The sequence below is a fragment of the Myotis brandtii genome, unplaced genomic scaffold, assembly GCF_000412655.1.
Source record: "Myotis brandtii unplaced genomic scaffold, ASM41265v1 scaffold225, whole genome shotgun sequence".
NCBI classification, from domain to species: Eukaryota; Metazoa; Chordata; class Mammalia; order Chiroptera; family Vespertilionidae; genus Myotis; species Myotis brandtii.
In genome coordinates this window covers 3995979-4012504 of record NW_005358435.1, presented here as the reverse complement: position 1 = coordinate 4012504, position 16526 = coordinate 3995979, and the positions used below count along the sequence as shown (strand labels likewise).

Sequence of the window (16526 nt, the reverse complement as noted above, 5' to 3'; positions counted from 1 at the left end):
TAATGGGCGGGGGAGGGGGGAGAAGCAGGGCATCTACTTCCAGCTTCCTAGATGTCAGATAAGCTGATGGTTGCCCCATCCCATCCCCCACACACTCACCAAACAAGTAGAATCTGTGTGAAGCTGGTCACACAATGTGTGACTGTTCTCACTGAAGGTAACGGAAACCACCAAGGGCCCCCAAATAAAACAAAAACCTGGAAGCTGAAACCAAAGCTGTGAGCACTAAGTAACACAAAGCTGGGGTTACCCGAGGCCAGTGCCTATGTCAGCAGCATGGAGACACTGCACAGTGGACAAGTGCATTAAGCCAATACCCTAGAAGGAGGTTAACGTGGTCCCAGATTAGTAGGCCCCCAATTGTGGGCAAAAGCAATATGCCTTCTTCCTGCAGAAAGCATCCTCTACTACAGCTCCCAGGATTTCCAGAGATTAACATCACATAAACATGAGCTCACAATCAAAAATCACCACAATATACACGGAAAAAAGCCACCTATGAGAGTCAGCAGAAGCAAAAACAACAGAATTAGACCCCATAGAAATCTTGGATATTGGAATCATCAGACACAAACTAAAGATAAGTATTATGGAATGTTTATATAAGTAAAAGATTGAAATTTTAAAATGAACATGAATAAATTATCAAGAGAGTCCAGACAGGACCAGACAGAGTTTATGGAAATAAAAGAAAACCACAAAATTTTTGGAAATGAAAAAAAGTCAATGTTAAACACTGAATGGGTTAAATGGCAGACTAGACACAATTGAAGAAAGAATTGCTAACCTTAAACACAGAGATATGAAAAAAGTACCCAGAATGTGACAGAGAAAACAGGATGGAAGATATGAAAAAGAGTTTAAGAAATGGAAGAAAAGAGAAAAGTTCTAACATCATTTATTTAATTCAAGAGGGTGAGAGGAGAGGCAATAGTTTAATAGCTGAGAGTTTTTTTTAATGTTTTTTCCTTTAATTGATTTCAGAGAGAGGAATGGAGAGGGAGAGATAGAAATATCAATGATGAGAGAGATCATTAACCGGCTGCCTCCTGCACGCCACCCACCGGGGATTGAGCCTACACCCGGGCATGTGCTCTAAATGGGAATCGAATCGTGACCTCCTGGTTCATAGGTCGACACTCAACCATTGGGCCGGGCCGGGCTGAGAGTTTTTTTAAGACACAAATCTATACATTTAATAGGCATAATATTTTAAGTAAGATAAGTTAAAAAGAAACCGCATCTATTCCCTATGGCCCAAGAATTCCATTCTTAGGTACATCCCAACCTACATGCTCAAAAAGACATTTACAAGAACTTTTTCAGCATTATTACTCGTGATAGCTAAACACTAGAAACTACTCAAATACTCATCAACAAGTGAATGAATACATTGTGGTTAATTCACACAACAGACTGCCATAGCAACACAAATGCACAAATTATAGGTATAAGCAAAAACCTGGATGAATCTCACAAACATATGTTGAGCCAAGAAAGACAGATACAAAAGAGTACACACTGTGTGAGTCCTTTACATAAAGTACAAAAATTGGCAAAAGTAATCTATGCAGTTAGAAGTCAGGATTTGGGGGCTCTGTTTTTTGTTCTGGTTGCTGATAACATAGATGTGTTCAATTTGTTGACAATTCTTCTAAATGTGTATTTTTTCTTGTGTATATAATAAAAAGTTAAAAATACACAACTAGCCCTGACCAGTTTGGCTCAGTGGATAGAGCATTGAGCCATGGACTGAAAGGTCCCAGGTTCGATTCCTGTCGAGGGCATGTACCTTGGTTGCAGGCTCGATCCCCAGTAGGGGGCGTGCAGGAGGCAACTGACCAATATTTCTCTCTCATCGACGTTTCTCTCTATCCCTCTCCCTTCCTCTCTGTAAAAAATCAATAAATTTTTTTAAAAAAAATATACAACTAAATACATAAAAGAAAAACTGCAAAATATAGAGATTTTAAAAGCAGCCATCCTGGCTGGTGTGGCTCAATAATTGGGCATCAACCTATGAACCAGGAGGTCATGGTTCGATTCCCAGTCAGGGCATATGCAGGTTCCATCCCCAGCGTGGGGGAGTGCAGGAGGCATCCGATCAATGATTCTCTCATCATTGATGTTTCTATCTTTTTTTAAAAATATATTTGTATTGATTTTAGAGAGGAAGGGAGAGGGAGAGAATCACTGATAGGCTGCCTCCTGCATGCCCCTCACTAGGGATTGAGCCCGCAACTCAAGCATGTGCCCTTGACTGGAATCGAACCCGGGACCCTTCAGTCTGCAGGCCGACTAAGCCAAACCAGCCAGGGCTGATGTTTCTATCTTTGTCTCCCTCTTCCTTCCTCTCTAAAATCAATTTTAAAAAATATTATTTTTTTAAAAAGCAGCCAGAGGACTTAACTCAGATAACCTACCATAGTAGGCAGAATAACGGACTCTAAAAGATGCCCATGTCCTAGTCCCCAGAACCTGTGACTGTTGTATTACATGGCAAAGAGGAACTGATGTTGCTAATTAGCTGGCTTAGGGAGAGTATTCTGAGTGATCCAGGTGGGCCCAATGTAATCACAGGGTCCTTAAATGTGGAAGAGGGAAGCATAAGCGTCAGTGTCAGGCCCTGGCCGGTGGTTAGAGCATCGCCCCATGTACCAGAGGGTCAAAGGTTCCACTCCCAGTCAGGAACATGTGCCTGGGTTGCAGGTTCAATCCCTGGTCCCAGCTGGGGTGTGTGCAGGAGGCAACCAATCTATGTGTCTTTCTCACATCCATGTTTCTCTCTTACCCCCTCCCCCTCCTTTCCACTCTCTGAAAAAGCAGTGGAAAAAATATCCTCGGGTGAGGATTAACAAGAATCAGTATCAGAGTGATGTGATATAAGGAGGACCTGACCAGTCATTGCTGGCTTTAAAGATGGAAGGGGTCAGAAACCACAGAATGAGAGAATGAGAGCAGTAGCTGAAAAAGGGCAAGAAAAGAGATTCTGAAACTGTGACATCATAGACTGCGTTGTTTTAAGCCACTAGCTTTGTGGTGATGTGTTACAGCAGCAATCGGAAGCTAATACGCACACAAAGGGACAACAAATTAGACACAGCACAAACTATTCAATGCCAACAAAGGAATCTCGAAGATACTGAACATGTACAGCAGACAGCTCTTGAACTGTTAACCTAGATTTGTATCCCTAGGAATACTCTCTTTCAAAAATAGACACATATCTGAGACACATTCAGACAAACAAAAACTGAGGGAATTTATTCCCAGAAGAGTCTCACTAAAAGAACTTTTCTACAGGCTCCACATCAGAAAGAAAGAACAAGGTCCTCTAAGGAAGGCATGAGATACAGGAAGAAACAGGAGCCTCCACGTGACCAGCTGAGGAGGATGCAATATCAGCAAACAGTAATCTCACCTAATATAGTCCATCTGAATCGAGCCATGAGGAAAACAGGCACCCAAACTGAGGGTCATTCTGCAGCACACCTGGTGTTGAGTATTTTAAAATGTGAATGTCCAAATGCCTAGAAAATACATGATCTACCAAGACTGACTCATGAAAAAAACAGAAAATCTGAAAGACCTATAACTAACTATTAAGGAGGTTTAATCATCATCAAACACCTCGGAACAAGGAAAAACCCAGGAAGCAGATGGATTCTCTGGTGGATTTCACCAAACATTGAAAGAATTAATAGCAATCCTTCTCAAACTCTTCCCAAATACTGAAGAGGAGGAACTACTTCCCGGCTCATTCTATGAGGCCAGCATTATTCTAATACCAAAGCCAGACAAAGACACTCGAGGAAAACTACAGACCAACATTTCTTATCAATATTGCTGCTAAAACCCTCAATACAACACTAGCAAAAATTACTGTTTAATAGGCACAGAGTTTTTGTTTGGGATGATGGAAGTTTTGGAACTGCATAGTGGTAGCAATTGTGCAACACTGTGAATGTTAAACGCCACTGATTTATACACTTAAAATGATCGATTTTTACTGACAAAAATTAACTTAAAAACTGATACACTCTCTTAGATGAAAGGAAATTAAAGAGATATAACTAAATGCATAGCAGAATCCTTGATTGGGTCTGGAGTGTATGAACAATAAAGAACATATTGAGCCCTAGCCGATTTGGCTCAGTGGGATAGAGCGGACTGAAGGGTCCTGAGTTCGATTCTGGTCAAGGGTACATGTCCGGGTTGTGGCTCAATCCCCAGTAGGGGGCATGCAGGAGGCAGCCGATCAATTATTCTTTCTTATCATTGATATTTCTATCTCTCTCTCCCTTCCACTCTGAAATCAATAAAAATATATTTTTAAAAAAGTGTTTTTTAAAAAAGAACATATTGAAACAATTAGGGATAACTGAACATGGAGTGTAAATTAAAAAATAGCATTCAATTTATATTAAATTTCCCATATCTGATCATGATATTGTGGATATATAGGAGAATGTCCTTGTTCTTAGAAAATAGCATGCTGAAGTATTTAGCAATAAAGTGTCTGCAATAATGTCTGCAATTATCTCAAATTCAGAAAAAATAAAAAGGGTATGCATATGGATGTGCAGTGCAAAAAAGAGAGAGACGGAGAGAGGGGGCGGGAAGGGGTGATGACCATCCCTGCTGTTCTCTAAACTGCTGGCAGAGATTCTTTCACGACGCAAATCTGGTCATGTCACTCTCTAGAATTTGCTTTTTCTATGATAAAGGCCAAAATCCTCCCTGATTTCTTTAAGATCCTGCAAGTCTGACCTTCGCCTAGCTGGGGTCCTGTAGCTGCTGTGCTTGGGAGATGGTTTATTTAGAAGTGGCTATAAGACCACACACTGGAATTGTGGCCAAGGGCCCACTGGCTGGGGACAGACCTGCCCCACAGAGCAGGAGCCGAGGCTGGGAGCCCAGCCCTGGGATAAAGGATGCTGGGGGTCTCCGGGGCTGCCTGCTCCTTCGGGCTCTCAGTGGCTCCTGACACAGGTGTCCCTTCCTCCTACAGCAACCTTCTCCAAAAGACACCAGCCCCTCGGTTTTGGGATCCGCCCCCGTCTCTTCACCCAACCACCCTCTACAGGGGACAGTACCAAAGGCTCCCCAAAAGTAATGCAATCCCACCCCCCTTTCTTCTCCCTTCCTGGTGGCATTTCCTGGGAGTTCTTTAATTGCTCTGTGACCCATTTCCAACCTCCCTGCCCATATCCCATCCACCCATAACCCATCAATTCAGTCTCCAACTTCTGTCAGTCAACGTCCAGCACCTCTGCGGCCATCACTATGGCCCAGCCACTGTTACCTCCTGCCTGGGCAGCTGCAGCAGCCACCTCCTCGGCCCTCTCATCCACTGCTGTGCCCAGCCCAGGCCCCCAGCAGCTTGCTCTTAGGAAGCCCTCCCATTCCCATTAGAGCAGGCAACTGCCCACCTTCCCCTGAAACAGACTCTCTCCTCACGCTGCAGATCCCTCTAACCCAGTGGTTCTCACCCTTCTGGCCCTTTAAATACAGTTCCTCAGGTTGTGACCCAACCATAAAATTATTTTCGTTGCTACTGCATAACTGTCATGTTGCTACTGTTATGAATCGTAATGTAAATATCTGATATGCAGGATGGTCTTAGGCGACCCCTGTGAAAGGGTCGTTCGACCGCCAAAGGGGTCGTGACCCACAGGTTGAGAACTGCTGCTCTAACCTGAGACAAGCCTCTTCCCCATCAGCCACACAGTAGGTCTCCTTGGCCTGATGGGGGCTGGGCCTGTGCCATGTGGTCTTCCCAGACCTGAACCCCAGCCTCGCAGGAAACCCACAGCTTGAATTTGGGTTGATTCTTTCTATATATTCTCTTAGGATTTCACCACACATGCATGTGTCCCTGAAAAATGGACCTGGTTTGAGTGGCATGGCCTTTGTTTCCTCAACCTTTGAAGGATGACGCATTTCCTTTTAACACAGGGACATGCGGGAAGCGTGGTGCTTCGCAGTGGGATGAAAGCTCCAAACGTCTGTTTTGCTCCCAACTGCAACCCTAACTGTGCTGGCAAATAGCAGGTGACCAAAAACACTGTTAAACAAGTGAAGACCCTGCTGAGATGAACTGTGACCAGCTGTGGGGCCAACAGGCCGCGGAATGTGCATGTCAGGGAAGCAGGAAGAGAACAGGGCAGCCCGCCAGGACTTGTCAGTGAGTGGCGGACCACTGGGGGCTGGGGTGGAGAATTCGAATAGCACAAATCTGGGCACGCGTGTCTGTCCACAGAGAAGCATTTGAAAGGGACGGCAGAGTGGGATTCCAGGCGCTGGGCTGCTTCTGTGCCCGAGTCCCTGGTATGCGGCTGTGGACTCACGCATGGAGCAGGTCCCCAAGGTGCTCGCGCTGGGCCCATGACTGGCCTGTTTCTGGGGGACTTGCTATGGAACAGCCGCAATGGTAAGCTCATGTTCACACATTCATCTCATGCTCCTTGCCCCTGCTTTTTTTTGTTAATTCTCACTCAAGGATTTTTTTCCATTGCTTTTCAGAGAGAGAGAGTGAACGGGAGGGAAGGAGAGAGAGGACGAGAGAAACATTGATGTGAGAGAGACACATCAATTGGTTGCCTCCCTCACACACCCCGACCAGGGATGGGGAGTGAACCCACAACCCAGGTACATGCCCTTGTCTGGGAATCAAACCTGTGTCTCTTCCATGGCCAGGCCTACGCTCTAACTTCGAGCAACACCGGCCAGGGCTCCATGCCCTTTTTGAGGTACAGCCCTTCTAAGGAAACTTAGAAGTCAGGCCCCCACAAACAAGGTCCCACATTGTTCAGGAACACCCACCTAAGAGGCAGGAGCATGAAGCAATGCCTAGAGCAGTGATGGCGAACCTATGACACACGTGCTAGAGGTGACACGCGAACTCATTTTTTTGGTTGATTTTTCTTTGTTAAATGGCATTTAAATAAATATCAAAAATATAAGTCTTTGTTTTACTATGATTGCAAATATCAAAAATATTTCTATATGTGACACGGCACCAGAGTTAAGTTAGGGTTTTTCAAAATGCTGACACACCAGGCTCAAAAGGTTCGCCATCACTGGCCTAGAGGGCAGTGAACAGCCCCTTCAGGACAGGCACCTCCCAGGGGAGGGAGTGCCCAGGGACCTCTAGCACGCTAATATTTTCTTTGTTAAGCTGGGTGTGTACTGACATTTATTCTTTTAGGTTTATCATAAATCCTACATTACCTTTTATTTTTTTCAATAAAGCAACTTGTCCATGGTCCCAGCTAGAGGAGCTGGCGCCTGAGCTGGAATGCAGGTCTCCCCACAGGCCTGTGATCACGCTCAGACAGCCCGCGTCTGCTGTGAACCAGGATCACCCGCTTGGACAAATGACACAAGACCCCAGGCAGCTTCCATCTCCACATGAAGCAGGAACCTCCCAGGCTGGACCCAATGGCTCTGCATGCAGAGCAGTGACCACATCACACAGTCGCTGTGGCATGCAAGTGCCCACAACACCTCCCAGGGCAGCCCTGTCTCCCGAGGAGCCGGAAGAGCACCTGGAGCCGTGCTCTGCAGCTTCGGGAAAGACCTAGAACTCCAGGCTTCTGAGAAAGAGCATGTGCCGGCCTGAGTCCCTCAGGGGAGCCTGGAGGAGGGCCTGGCTGCACCCCTGGGCTCTCTGTACCTTGCCGACAGACGGACATCTCCAGGCCACCTCCCCACCTTGGGGTGCCCCTGAAGGCACCGGCTGCAGCAGTCTCAGGGCCTGTTGGGGCACCGTGCCCAGCCCTGTCGCTGCAAGCCCACACACAGCAGCAGAGGGGCACTTTCCTTAATGGACGGCCTCCTCTGTTGCTGCCCAACAGCACAGAAACCTGCCGTTCAAGGACAATGCCTGGTACACACACTGGTGGGCGCAGTCGTGCATCCTGCTCCGTCACATGGAAGAGGGCGCAGGTGACCAAGGATGAAATGGGGCTCCAAGCACAGTATCTTGTCTTGTGACACCACCAAGAACTTCCTAAGGACAAGGGCAGGGGACACCAGAGCCAGCTGAGCTACCCCTTCTGCCCCCTCCTGGGAGCCTGGTGACCTGTGGGGTGCCTGAGGTCGAGTTCGGGCTTAGGACCCCTGCACAAGCACCCTGTCAGCAGCTGCGAGCTGGTCGGGGGGAAGGCACATGTGCAGTTAGTGAGAGGTTAGAGGGTGTAACTTGCCATTCTGAAAATGGGAGACACCACACCTGTTGTTTTCTCTTGAATCTGCTTTTTTCTCAAGAGACCAAATAACATCTTCCAGGTACGGAAGTTTGGTTTTCATGTCATTCTTCTCTCTTTCAGGGCCACTTCAGCCTCTGCCTCCCCCAGGGCATCGAGCTCTTCCTGCCCAGCCACCCGGGGGCCAGTGAGCCTGGGTGGGGCTCGAGGTGCCCCTCCTGGCCTTTCCCCACTGTGCTGCAGCCCCACTCCAGGTGGTCTCACTGCACTAGGCCTGCCCCACGGTCCCAGCAGGGGTTGGCTCCCTGCTCAGGTTCCCAGCTTGCTCCTTGACAACAGCCCACTGCCTCTTAGTGTCCCCCCAGCCCACCCTCTGTGACTCAGTCCACCCTCTGTTCCCTGGGTTTCAAGTTGGCTTAGGCTGGCTGGGCCATCAGAAGGCATTAGGTCCTCCGGGACCCCTCGCCTGTGGTAGAAGAAGCCACCTTCTCGGGGTCCAGCACACTCCAACTGCGCTCTCTGAGGCTGACACTCTTTGAGGGCATTCTGGGTGCCAGGGCAGGGGCTGGGCTCTGCCTGGGGCCACCATGGCCAGGCTGCTCCCTCCTGCCTGCACTGAGGATCATGGGATCACCTGTACCCTCCTGCTCACCACCTCACACTGCTGGCCCAGCCTTCAAGAAGGCCCACAGCCTCTCTGCTCCCAGGCAAGGCTTTGCACCTGCTTCCTAAAGGTGAGCTCCAACCTCATGGGCAAAAGACTTGCAGAGCTGTGCCTGCTCTTCACTCATCCACGCCTGCAGCTGAGTGGCTGCTGTGTACAGCGTGTGAGGATCTCCCTTTCCCTTTCTTCCCTTTGCTCCTTCTCCAGGTCAAGCTGCTGTCATCTTTCTCACGTGCAGCAGATGTTTCTGCAGCATCTCTTCCTTCTGCTCATGTTGTGTGAATAAGTTCTTACAGTGGGAGGCCAGCTGGGCTTCCATCCTTGTGAGCTTTGGGTTCAGCTCAACTTTGGCCTCTTTTCTATAGAAACAGGAGTCACAGGCCCTGCAGCTGCAGCTCTAAGCCCCAGAACTTCCTGTCTGGTAAGTAAGGCTACAGGCTTTTCTTCTTCTAGCCTCAGGCCTCCTCTCTGCTTGGCTGGCTTTATCCCCTCTCACTTCCAGGGCTCCTGGGCTTCCCAGGCCCTAGGACTCTCTCTCACTATGGTTGGGTTCCACATGCAGAAGCTAACACAGATGCCATTCACCAGGTGACTGATGAATGCAAGTTGATTAAAAATGAACAATTAAAATTCAGTCCCTTAGTTGCCCAGGCCACACATCCATGCTCAGCAGCGTGTGAGGCTGGCGGCGGCCTTTGCACCCAGCAGACACAGGGATGTCCCTCGTCGCAGGAAGTTGAGGACAGCCTGGCCTGGTCTTGGTCAGATGGATGAAACTCACCCACAGTCAAAACTGCCCTTGAAAACTCTGTAAGGGGCTGAGCCTGAGGCCTTGGCAGCTGGAGAATTGAGTCGAAGCCGAGGTGAGGGCCACATGAGGGCACCAAGCCTGGGGCAGGTGTGCTCTCTGCTTCTGCCAATGAAGGCCTGAGCCAGACGGACAGTGAGCTGCAGGAGCTCCTCCCAACAAAGGCATCTCGGGCTCGAGATGGGAGGGATGGGCAGGAGGGCACCGCCCTGCCCTGATCCTCTGCTGCCTGGTGGGGGTCTGGAGGGAGCTTTGGTCCCGTATCACACAGCTCTTGGGTTTCAGAGAAAATAACAAAGCTCAGGGGAAGCGTGTGACTTAAAAATGACTTATCAACCCAGCCGGTATGGCTCATGCACCAAGAGTTCGCCAGTTCAATTCCTGGTCAGGGCACATGCCCAGGTTGCTGGCTCAATCCCCAATAGGGGGCATGCAGGAGGCAGCTGATCAGCGATTCTCTCTCATCATTGATATTTTCTCCATCTCCCTTCTAACAAAGCTCAGGGGAAGCATGTGACTTAAAAATGACTTATCAACCCAGCTGGTATGGCTCATGCACCAAGAGTTCGCCAGTTCAATTCCTGGTCAGGGCACATGCCCAGGTTGCTGGCTCAATCCCCAATAGGGGGCATGCAGGAGGCAGCTGATCAGCGATTCTCTCTCATCATTGTTATTTTCTCCATCTCCCTTCCTCTCTCTCTCTAAAAAATCAATAAAACATTTTTTTAAAAAAGACTTATCCCCTCCAGAAGTGTCAGCCAGTCCCTGCAGGCCCGAGGGTGTCGTCTGGATTGGAGGGAGGAAGGGAGCACAGACGCACCCTGACCAGCACTCCCCACTCACCCGGTGGGAGGCATGAACTCCACAGGAAGGGCCCTGACACCTGCATTCAGTGTGCTAACAGGGACATGTCCACTTGGCAACAACATCGGCACCCAAACAGGTCCACACAGAGCCCCCCACGAGGGCAGGTGTGTGGTGGGCACCTTCTCCGTGAGTCGTCCACTCAGCTCTACGCCAACATGTATGGGGTGTGGCCCTCCTCTCCTGAGCTGGGAGGATCCAAGGCTCCACGCAGGACAGGGAGGGATGGCTGACCAGCACTGAGCCTGCAATAACTAGTTACTACTAGTTACACTGTAACACAAAAGACCACATTCCAAATAAGCCTTTTCTCTCCTGTGCTCATCATATATTTTAGCCTTTTCAAGAATCTCACTAACCCAAATTAATGGTTCTTCCCATTGTTTTAGGGCTTTTAGATCTCTTATCCATCTCCCCATGTGCTACAACACCATGTTCTAGAAAATTCGAACAAGATATTAAATGATGAAGAACATACTGCCTTTGCTAAACCAGACAAGTCTGAGGCAGAAGGTGAAAAACACTGAGATAAAATTCTACAAGGCAGATTGTTTCATGGCCTAAGCTCTGGTTAATACACGTCAAATCTGAAGTAAAAATCCTTATACGATGACCTGATCTGCCAGTGCTCACCCATCTGCCCTGAGAAGAACCACCTGGTTTACAGGTCCTGCCCTTCTGCACAGTGTGCACAACCCAATTTTACATTTTGGTTCTTGGCAAGAAACCCCAGACATGAAATCCTGCGAGGGACAGGGAGCTGGACCTGAACTGCTGCAGCTCCTGCTGGTGCCTCTGGCGCAGCTCGGCCTCCAGCTGCTCCTTCTCCCGGGCCAGCTGCTGTGCCAGGCCAGACAGCGCCTGCGCGTAGCACTGCTCCATCTCCGCCCTCTTCAGCTCGAACGTCCTCTCCAGCTCAGGGCCCTGGCTTGCACTCTGCAGCTGGTCCTGCAGGACTTGGATGACCTCCTGAGATTTCACGTGGAGCTTCTCCAGGTTGGCTTTCTGGTCCTCCAGCACACTGACCTCACGCTGGAAAGCCTGCTCCATTTCTTTCCTCTTATTTGCAAAGTCCTTTTTCATCATCTCAATTTCTCTTTCATAGCAGTTTACCTGAGAGGAGAAATATGAGCAATGTCGACCAGGAGGTCCCCAAAATGACTCACTGACAATACAACACAGAAGTATGAGGTTGCCAAGTGGCACCAAGAGCAGACAGCCTAGACCTGCTGAGGTGCAGGGGACCACCACGCCAGCAATGCCTACGGCTCCCCACGGGCCCAGGTAGCTACAGGCTTTATTTTTCCCGGTAACTTTCCACCAGCCCCACGAAGCAGACCCAGCAGGTGGGGAAGGGCGGATGGAGGCAGCTGGGCAGGTGCCTGGCCGGGAAGCATGAGGAGGGCGGAGGGTGTGACAACACAGAGAACAGGGAGCCTTCATGAGGTGGGCAGGGCAGTTCTGAACTCCTTGGTGGCTCCAATGGGTAGGAATACTATCCAGCCATGGGCAAGGCTACTACAGCAACTACCAGCTAATACCTCCAGGGAACCCACAGGCATCACTGCAAGACAGAGGTGGCCCTGCCTCGCTGCTACTCAGACCCAGACATCTGACCCCGATAACAAGTCATGGACACCGACCCTTAGCAAAACCCACCACAATCTAATAACAGAGCAGGAGACCTGGTCATCTGAGAAGACAGAGCTTGCCAGGCCATGAGGCCACGAAGTACCCACCAAGGGTAAGTCCCCGGGTTATTTTAGTGTAGAACAAAGCCAGGAACTGTGATTCCCCAAAGACAGAGCAAGCAGGGAGGTCTGGCCTCAGCAGTGCCCTTGTGACACTCCAGACACACATAACCCCATTCCCTCCCATTATTAGTTATTCCTTATGTCCCACCTCCCTCCAAAGAGGGCTTGAGGTTGAACGTCAATTTTATCTCCCTTTCCCCACACTTTCCTTCCCGGAGCAGGCTTACTCCAGAGCAGGGGGGCCTACTCCGGAGCAGGGGGGCCGGGCAGACGTGTGCAGGTAGCACAGTGAGCGAAGCTTTCAGGCATGCAGCAGGAAGTACCCAAATCTCCCTGCGGCCTCCCCATCCCCCCTGACCTTGGTCTCCAGCTGGATCTTGAGGTCTTGGTAGTGTTCCTTCACCTGCTCCATCATTATCTCCGTTTCTAGACTCACGGGAGTGGAATCGCCCAGGAAGGAGATGATGCCTGCAAACAAGGCCATTTCTGTTTATGTTCTGCTCGGGTGCCCTGATCTGGTCCACACCCTCCCATCCGACATTTGGATGGCACTGAGAATTCACCCCGGATTTCCTCCACCACCCAGGACAGCGCACGGCCTTCCACGGGCACCTTCCGCTGGCGGTGAGGGGAGGCCCTTGCGGGTTTCCACAAACGGTCTGTTCTGCTCCATTCTCAAAGTTGGAGCTCTGAGAAATCAACATTTTGAGTCTTTGCCAGAACACAGATTACTCCAAGATATAACTAGGAGACTCCCTGCAAGATTTGTCAGGCCCTTTCATTCCCGAAAAGATGCTGCGCATGGTACAGGTATTGCACCCTAAATTGTGTCCCCTGACCCAGGTACACAGAAAACCTGTGAAGACAGAAAAAAAGTGTGACCTGGAGCACAGACAAACCTCCGTGACAGTCAGTGCTTTATGATGAGGCATGTACACCACACATGCCCCACATACAGGTCATGTGGGGTTTCAGCAAATAAGTCAGGAATGGAGTGAAATGCTTGTGGAGTCAAGGTTCTGCGAGATCACAGGAAGCGACATTTTCTTTTCTTCTTTATTTAAATATATATTTATTCATTTCAGAGAGGAAGGGAGAGGGAGAGAGAGATAGAAACACCAATGATGAGAGAGAATCATTGATCGGCTGCCTCCTGCACACCCCCTACTGGGGATCAAGCCTGCAACCTGAGCATGTGCCCTTGACTGGAATTGAACCAGAGACCCTTAGGTCCACAGGCCGACGCTCTATCCACTGAGTCAAACCAGCTAGGGCGGGAAGCAACATTTTCTTCCAGAAGATCCTCCTCACTGACAATGTCAGACATCTGGGCAGCTCATTTTAATGGGCCACCTGTAGGCCCACAAGTTCTGCCAGCTCTCCAGGGTACCAGGCATTCCAAACATTGTGTATGTGGGGGATACACCACAGGGTCCCCTCAGAATGTGGGAGTTGGCCAGTGCCAAGGTTTCATCTGTGCTGGTCCAGGGGTCAGAAAACCGAGAGGAAAAGACACATTCCCTAATCTCACCATCTCCCATTTCCTAAGTCATTTTCCATGAAAAAAAAAAACTGACAGACTCAGAGACATGGGCTGGAAAGCCAAGATAAGCACCCCAGGAAAGAAGGCATTCCAATGCCCTGACAGCCAGAAGCTGCCATCTGGGTCTGGCCAATGGGCACAGATAAATGGGCACCACCAGGAGTGGCTCTAGCTGAATGCCCTGTTGGCCTGGCCTCCATAACCCACATGGCCTCCTCTCTGTAACGCCGCCATTGTGACTGTCCCCTACGGCAGCAGCCAGACCCCTCCTCCCTTGAGGAGGCTGATGGAACCTCTACAATCAGATGCAGGGGTGAAAGGGAAGGAAAAGGCCCCAGCTGGAGACTGTTCTAGTTTTATCAGTGACACACAAAGTGGGGGACTGCTTAGAGTGCCACATCCTGAGACCTGGACAAGGACAACACTGGTATAGGACCCCAGCTCTGCATGCCCTACGCTACAGGGACACCTGGCTCCTGATGAGAGTCATACACCCTGTGCAGCTCAGCCTCCACCAGTGCCCACCTGGCCGGACATCACAACTGGCCCGGGATCTGGTAACACCCGATGAGCTGGCCACACCCTCCACCCACCCAGCTGAGGGCAGTCAGGGCTATGGGTCTCAGAAGCCATCAGATTCCACTAAAGAAGCTGCAAGTGAAGGGTTTCTTTAGGGGCCAAGGAAGCTGGGCCCACGTGCACAGAAAACCCACGTGGTTCCTGTGGAGGTTCCCATACGGCTCTCTTGAGCACACACTTTCTTGTTTTATTAAGTAAGCTTTTCCCAAGCAATATGGGAAACTCTGAGAGCTCTCGGGGCTACAGGTGGGAGCATGTTCTCTGAGGAGCTGTTTGATCGATGGAAGCAATCAGGTTGCTGGGGCAGTCCCTGTGGTCCTGACTCCCAGGGGCAGTAGCAGGCGTGAAGCCACATACGTCATGTGACCCTGCATGGCACCCGCCTGGACAATTGCCAGGAAGGGTAGCAACCAGCCATAACCACCCTGTCCTCCAAAAGGACCACAGAAACCTCAAGCATAGCTCCGGCATCTGAAACCCTACCCCCAGCCTGATCTCAAAAGGACCCCAAAACACTTAACCACACACAGGGCCTCAGGGCCTCTCGGAGCCCAGAGCTCATCCCAAGTCTATGGCTTGTTTAGGAAGCATGAAGCCTGGTCTTTCTCAAGTTACAGCTTCGACACGCAGTTCTGTGTTGAGCAGGTGGGGGCACTTCCAGAGTGTAACAGGGAATAAACACTTTATTCTACTCGACTAACCATGAAATGGCAGTAGAATAAAATGTACAAACAAACTGATAAAAGGAGCTCGCAACTGAGTTTCCTTATAAGCACACTGCAGGCATCTGCAGTCCCAGCTCCTGCTTGTACAGAAATGGCCTTGGCCACGACTTTGGTTGACGCAGATGGTCCGACTGCAGGAATCTGCTGGCACTGGCAGTTCCAGGGTGCTGACAACAATGATCCATATCGAGACCAGCAAGGACACTGCCCGCACGTCCACAGCCCCTCCTCCTGACCACTTTGTCCTGCTTCTCTCTCCCTCCCCATAAAACTCTGTACCGAGAGGCTGAGGTGGGCTTTGCCGCAAACCCCCCATTTTCTCAGGTGATCGACACTTGAATAAACCTCTTTCCCTTTTCACCAGCATCTGTTTCATGAGTTTGGCTTTCTTGGCAGTAGGCAGCCAACCTGGGATTTAGCTTCAAGAGCTCAAGGGAGATGCTATCCATATAACCCAGGCAGTAAACACCAAGTAAGGTCCGCCTCAGTCCACATGAGGCCCCTGTGAATACAGGGAGTCCCTGACCCATTCACATGATTTAGTGCCTTCCCTTTCTAAGAGCTGTCACAGACCTGTGACAACCCCCCTGCTCACCCCCAGAACCCCGCTTCCCTTTTCTAGATGACCATCTCTGTATCTGGCCCATGCTGACCACTCCCCTGGATCCCCTGGGTACCTCTCACAACACTGTAGAGTCACTTGGATACATCTACCCTACGGTCATGCATCCTACTCAAATGGTAAAGCCCTCGCCCTCCTTGACCTCTCTCTGGGCTCTGGGTGTTGTGTCAACCTCTAGCCTTGGGTTACTGGCCCTTCTCCCACATGCGGCAATCGGAGGGACACGTGACCACCTGGAGGCTGGGCTGGGCCTGATGTGCTGTGAAGCCGGCCTGCCCAGCACTGTGCTCCCTGGAACCAAAGGCGGCCTGTGCAGTAGAGGTAGGTAGAAGCCCATTGCCCCCACCATCCCCAGCAGGAGCACATCACTGCCACCTCCCACGACTCGGCTCCTACCTGCTCGGCCATGTCGAGAGAGCAGACGTCCATTTGGCTGTGCATGGGGCTGGCCGTGCCAACTCTGGGGCAACTGTGCCCGCAGACCCTCCACTGCAGCCTGCAGCTCGTCGTTGCTGTCCTGCAGGTCCTGTGGGGCAGAGCCAGACACTTCTTCCAGATACTGTGACCACTGGCATGGAGACTGGGCCACCCAAGAAACAGCTAAGCCCAGTGCCTGGAGCAACCAGCTGGGCCTAAGTAAGCCACACATTTTGGGGGTGGGGGGTGGGGCTGAAGACCTGCCCACAGACAGGCAAAGGTGTGAGGGGTTGGTGCATGTCTCCGTCCACTTGGGATGCTATAACAAAAATACCACATT

The 16526-nt window shown here is 50.3% G+C and overlaps 1 protein-coding gene across 2 annotated transcripts in view; it reads right to left on the bottom strand.

Moving 5' to 3' along the window:
* The window catches only part of NINL (ninein-like), a 67488-nt gene that overhangs the window by 18483 nt on the left and 32479 nt on the right, over positions 1 to 16526 (bottom strand). For both annotated transcript variants that reach the window (XM_014539694.1, XM_005866209.2), the window contains 3 exons: positions 16166 to 16295; positions 12659 to 12768; positions 11313 to 11659 (listed from right to left, as the gene is read on the bottom strand). In XM_014539694.1, the coding sequence (XP_014395180.1) occupies positions 11313 to 11659; positions 12659 to 12768; positions 16166 to 16295 (587 nt within the window). The remainder of the gene's footprint in view (positions 1 to 11312; positions 11660 to 12658; positions 12769 to 16165; positions 16296 to 16526) is intronic.